Raw genomic sequence first — 6,601 nt, 5'->3', positions numbered from 1 at the left:
TTTTCATTGAGGGTATTGACACAATGATTTAGTTTTTCTCATTTATTATAAGCAACTGGTTAGATACATATAAACAACCTGTAGGAAAAGGACAGAGACCTGCGACTTTGTTTTAACAAGGTAATTATCCGTATCGCTTTAGCAAAGATCATTTACATTACACACACATAGGCAGTAACACACACACACACGCGCGAGCACACACACACACACACACACACGCGCAAGCACACACACACACACACACACACACACACACACACACACACACACACACACACACACACACACACACACACACACACACACACACACACACACACACACACACGCACACACACACACACACACATACACACAGTCTTGTACAGCTAACCTTGAGGGGACACACAATTCGGTCCCATTCAAAATCCTATTTACCCTTACCCTTAACCCTAACCCACACTCTTACCCTAACCCTAAACCCAACCCTAACCCTAACCCATACTCTTACCCTAACCCTAAACCCAACCCTAACCCTAACTTAAACCCAACCCTAACCCTTAACCCTAACCCATACTCTTACCCTAACCCTAAACCCAACCCTAACCCTAACCCATACTCTTACCCTAAACCTAAACCCAACCCTAACCCTAACTTTAACCCATACACTTACCCTAACCCTAAACCCAACCCTAACCCTAACCCATACTCTTACCCTAACCCTAAACCCAACCCTAACCATAACTTAAACCCAACCCTAACCCTTAACCCTAACCCATACTCTTACCCTAACCCTAACCCTAACCCTAACCCATACTCTTACCCTTACCCTAAACCCAACCCTAACCCTAACTTTAACCCAAACACCTAACCTTAACCCTAGCTCCTAACTGTAAAACAAACAATAGCTCCTAACCCTTAACGTAATTCAAACCCTAACACTAATTCTAAACTTAACCCTAAACCCCCTAAAAACAGCATTTGACCTCACTGGGACTAACAACATTTCCCTTGTTGGTCAAATTTTTGTTTGTTTACTATTCTTGTGGGGATTTCTGGTCCCCACAAGAATAATTAAACACGTGCACACAGACGCACGCACGCGCGTGCACACACACACACACACACACACACACACACACACCATTTTTTTTTACTTTACTTTGCGCAGTAAAAAAGGAACATATTTATATATAATGGATAAATAATTAAATAAAAACATAATGCACCCATTTTTTACAAATCATAATTTAAGAAAGTTAATTGAAAAAAAGTTAAAATTCCTTTGACCACCTGTCAACAAACAAATGTCCGTCTGTACCTACCACCGCAATTCAATCCCCTGGAGAATAGTATGGCTGTGACTGATTCATTTACTTTACATGAGGTTTGTCCATCTACAACATTAAATAAATAGTCTGCACTATCAACTGCCAGTCTGCCATAGCCAATATTATGCATATAACCTGTTTTCAGGCAGAGGACTCAGACTCTTCAGATATGTCATTGCAGCATTAGCATGAAAAACTTTTGAACGACATCTAAGGCCTTGCTGCATCTGTTCCTTTGAATTACTCGGAGTGTTATTGTGGCTACCTAGGTTGCGTTCTATCTAGCTTTTGCAATACAGAACACATTATAGAATAGCACCAAGGCAGGGAGAAAGACTGAAGCAGAAATGTGTGTGAGTGATTATTGTAGACATTGTAGTCACACTCATCCCTCGACCAAAGCAACAGCCACACTGAATAGGAGCAGTATTGAGAGATCGTATGATATGTATATAGCAATGCGCCTAAGCAGTTTGGTTACAAGTAGGATGTTCTAGTTAGGATTGAGGATGTTACACAGCAGTAGATATGAGACCAAGATGTAAAGAGAAGCCACTCTCTTCTGGTTGATCAGAAGGTAAAGAAGAATTTGTGAACCCAGTCACACCCTTCTGTCTTAACAACAAAGACCAGATTCTATTAAACTCGCAAAGGGGATAGAAATCACATTGTTTTTTTTCTGTGAAAATAAACCCTTTCAATAACATCATCAACTAGAATTGTTGCTGTATTTCTCTCAACAAACCTGAAACAGTTCTTTTTTTTCTCAGTATGAGAGCCATGTGATTTTTCTGCCATGTGGAATCGGGATTCCCTGCAGTGCACGTCTGATGGAATTCTGGTCTTTGAGATGTTGAATAAAGTTACTAAAGGAAATGGAAAAACAATGACTAACCATAATAAGCCATCAAAGCAAGTCAGAGAAACCAACAGGAGACAAACAGGCAGGCAGAGAATGAGACATGTTCAGACCTGGGTTCAAATACTATTTGTATTCTTTATAATACTTTCTGCATTTAATTGAGCCTGGCCTGGAGTGGCAGATGGGTAGGGTTTGCACTTTTGGGACAATTCCAATGGTTCCATTGTGCCAGGCAAGAGCAATCAAGCGTAGTTGAAAACAGAAACCATTTGAACCCGTGTCGGTAAAATGCAGCTGTACATACTACAAAGGTAAATGAATTATATTTACATGGCATCGCCCGCCCTATTATCATATCACATACAAGAGGTAAAAGAAGCAACATTTGTTTTTCAAAAAAGGTCTACTTTTTTTTTTTCTTTTTTACATTTCTAGCACAAGACTGTACGTCATCTTGTATTGAGGGAGGCAGCTTCCCAGACATAAGAACATATCATGCTGCACTAATATAGTGCAATATTGAGCCTGAAACGGAAGAGAAAGGGAGAGGCAGGCAGAGATTTCCTACAAAGGTTGACAGTATTTCTGTAAGATTAGGACATTTTCACTTTGTTTTGTTTTTTAGGGAAAAGGATCCAGTCCAGAAGAAAAATAGAGAGGCAGCAATTTTCTCCAGGAATAATTTGAAAAAGCATTGCGTGTTTCTCATCTAATTTCCAACAGAGCAGCTGTAGCCAAGAAGGCAGGACTCTGTTTCTTCAGGGCCCTCTCCAACAACCTTCGTCTTGAAAGATGTTTTTATTTGACAGAAAAAAGTAGTAAATGGCAGATAAGCAAAGGCAGACTTCCTTAAGAAGAAGAAGATAGAGTTTGTGAAGGCTCTTGTGAAACAAAGTATACAAAAATGTAAGAAATAAAAAATATTGAGGAAGGAAAATTCTAGGCTACTAATGAACGAACATGACTCCATTTATTTTTTGCTTTGTTGTTGTTGTTGTTGTTGTTGTTGTTGATAAATCTGTGACATAACCCGAGTCTTCCTAGAGCTCCAGAGGTTTTAAGCCACGCCCACTGGTAGCCTGAGGAGAAAGGTCAAAGATGGGTCTCCTTGACAACCTGTCTGACTGTTCCCACGATGACAGTCTCCACAACGTCAGTGTAAAATGATTCTGTCACCAAGTAGATTAGGAGGAGGTTCACATGTCAGCGTCTCCGTCATAGGCCAGGGTCAGGGGCTTGAGCCGGTTGTTATACATCTGTCTTCTCTGGGGTTTCTTTGGCTTTTTACTAGGAAATAAAAAACAAACATTGCTATTACATGTTTTATATTTCAATTATTGAAGAGGAAATGTAGATACCCATAGCCTTAATATGTAGGCCTATATACCATAATAACAATAAAGGATTTATCCATATCCTGTTACCCCCACCTGATACACAGAGCTTGCTCTGCTATCTTTTGAAAACACCACAACTTTCAGGTGGGTGTCAGAGTTACGTGCATCACTCTGCTGAAGGCCATGCTTTTAGTAGATGGTCAGTTCTTCCATCATGCAAAGGCAATACTGAAATAGCTAATGATTCTGTTCCTATACTGCCATTGTCCTTGAAGGAGAAAGGATAGATCTGTTGGTTAAAGCACTAGTTAGTGAGCCACATTTCAGAAGCACATTTGAGTGGCCCTTGTCCTAGCATTGAAGTGATGCCGTAGTGGATGATGCAACACTTCATGGACAATTTCAACAGCAGCTATTATTTGTTTTTATATTGAGGCATGTGAGAGAGATTGGACTCTGAAGGAAGATGACGAGCGGACGAGCACAGTACAGAAAGCAGCTTTTTCTTCAGCCCAGAACAGTTCCCACTCACCTTAATGCAAACTAAGTTATGGCAAACAGAGACAGTGTAGACAGTTAGCTATAGGTACATAATGAGGACAACACTATAGCATGTCTGGGCAAGCTCTAATATATCACACATCACAACTTCACATACAAAACACAGGGACGGGAGACAATGATACATATATATATATATCAAATGTAAATAAGATATCTTATGAAATGTGTCTTATGTCCATCATGAATGGATAGGGAATAATGGGTGGAATGAATAAGAGATTGAATGGCAAGGTTTGAGAGATCATTAAATAGTGGTCATGAGTGATTCTTCCATCTGGCCACAAGAGGGCAGTATGCTATTGAATGTGAAAGCTGATCATCATTTTACTGTGATGTCAATGTTGTGTCCCTGAAATCTCAAAAATAAGGAAGTCCTTCAACAAAAAACCAATGACTTCCTAAAATGGATGCCGTACAAAAGTATGTTTAAGTATGGAGGTGCTCTAGACTACTAAACAAACTCCAGGATCAGAGGTCAAACATGAGGGATGACTTCCTGCTCACCTCCATCAATAACTCCATGTGATTGATCGGACAGGTCGGACAGGCACATGTGACAGCAGATGTGGGGAGGAGAGAAAGACGAAGGGGTATGGGAGTTTGTGTGAACACTGCAGCGAGGGCCGCCAGTAGGTCAGGACCCCTAAGTGAGTGTTATGAGTGTTTCAATGCATTGTGGTTTTTGTTGGTGATTTTGTTATGTTGTTATGTTTTTTTGTTGATGCTGCTGTGGTTGTAGTTGATATTGATGTTGTTCATTATATGGTTGTTGCTGATAGTGTTGATTTTGTTGTGGTAGTTGATATTGATTTTGTGGTAGTGGTTGTTGATGATTTTGTTGATGATATTGATGTAGTTGTTCTAGTTCGTGTGCTTCATGCTGGCAGTCAGGACACGTATAAGCCATGGTATGATTATTTTGTTCCATCCAGACCATCGTATCAGTACACCGGTCAGGGTTCGAGTCAGGGTTGGAGTACCACCGACTGATGGTGCACGGAGGGGGTGGGGTGGGGGGGTGGGGGGTGGGGGGGTGGGGGGTGGAAAGAAAAGCAAAATGGAGAGTACGGGTAATGTCATGACTTGAAATGAAAATGAATGGGTAAAAATGAAACTGATGTGATCATGAAGACATATACATACAGGTGATGACATACATACATACATACATTACATTACATAATATGCTGAAAAAAATATAAACGCAACATGTAAAGTGTTGGTCTCATGTTTCATGAGCTAAAATAAAAGATCCTTGAAATGTTCCACATGAGCAAAAAGCATATTTCTCTAAAATGTTGTGCACACATTTGTTTACATCCCTGTTAGTGAGCATTTCTCCTTTGCCAAGATAATCCATTCACCTGACAGGTGTGGCACATCAAGAAGCTGATTACACAGCATGATCAATACAAAGGTGCACCTTGTGCTGGGGACAATATAAGGCAACTCTAAAATTAGTAGTTTTGTCACACAACATAATGCACAGATGCCTTCATTTTTGAGGGAGTGTGCAATTGACATGCTGGTTGCAGGTATTTCCACCAGAACTGTTGACAGAGAATTAAATGTTCATTTTTCTACCATAAGCCGCCTCCAGCGTTGTTTTAGATCATTTGGCAGTACTTCCAACCGGCCTCACAACCTCAGACCATATGTAACCACACCAGCCCAGGACCTCCACATCTGGCTTCTTTACCTGTGGGATCGTCTGAGACCAGCCACCCAGCCAGCTGATGAAACTGTGGGATCGGCTGAGACCAGCCACCCAGACAGCTGATGAAACTGTGGGATCGTCTGAGACCAGCCACCCAGACAGCTGATGAAACTGTGGGATCGTCTGAGACCAGCCACCCAGACAGCTGATGAAACTGTGCGTTTGCACAACCAAAGAATTTCTGCACAAACTGTCAAAAAACTTCTCAAGGAAGCTCATCTGCATGCTCGTCGTCCTCACCAGGGTCTTGACCTGACTGTTGTTCAGCGTCGTAACCGACTTCAGTGGCTACATGCTCACTTTCGTTGGTCACTGGCACTCTGGAGAAGTGTGCTCTTCATGGATGAACCCCAGTTTCAACTGTACGAAGCAGATGGCCTACAGAGTGTATGGCGTCGTGTGGGGCGAGCGGTTTGCTGATGTCAACATTATGAACAGAGTGCCCCGTGGTGGCGGTGGGGTTGTGGTATGGGCAGGCATAAGCTACGGACAACGAACACAACTGCATTTTATCAATGGCAATTTGAATGCACAGCGATACCTTGACGAGATCCTGAGGCCTATTGTCATGCCAGTCATCTGCCGCTATCACCTTATGTTTCAGAGTGATAATTCACGGCCCCATGTTGCAAGCATCTGTACACAATTCCTGGAAGCTGAAAATGTCCCAGTTCTTCCATAGCCTGCAAACTCACCAGACATGTCACCCATTGAGCACGTTTGGGATGCTCTGGATTGACGTTAACAACAGCGTGTTCCAGTTCCCACCAATATCCAGCAACTTCGCACAGCCATTGAAGAGGAGTGG

At 41.8% G+C, this 6,601-nt stretch overlaps 1 protein-coding gene across 1 annotated transcript in view; it reads right to left on the bottom strand.

Moving 5' to 3' along the window:
• Window positions 1–2,768: 2,768 nt before the first annotated feature.
• LOC109907362 (thrombospondin type-1 domain-containing protein 7A) overlaps window positions 2,769–6,601 on the bottom strand; it is a 173,478-nt gene continuing 169,645 nt past the window's right edge. Inside the window, exon 28 of the mRNA XM_020505287.2 lies at window positions 2,769–3,462. Coding sequence (XP_020360876.1) covers window positions 3,372–3,462 — 91 coding nt within the window. The 3' untranslated portion in view covers window positions 2,769–3,371. The remainder of the gene's footprint in view (window positions 3,463–6,601) is intronic.

Source organism: Oncorhynchus kisutch, linkage group LG17, assembly GCF_002021735.2.
Source record: "Oncorhynchus kisutch isolate 150728-3 linkage group LG17, Okis_V2, whole genome shotgun sequence".
NCBI classification, from domain to species: domain Eukaryota; kingdom Metazoa; phylum Chordata; class Actinopteri; order Salmoniformes; family Salmonidae; genus Oncorhynchus; species Oncorhynchus kisutch.
This window is presented reverse-complemented; position numbering and strand designations above follow the sequence as displayed.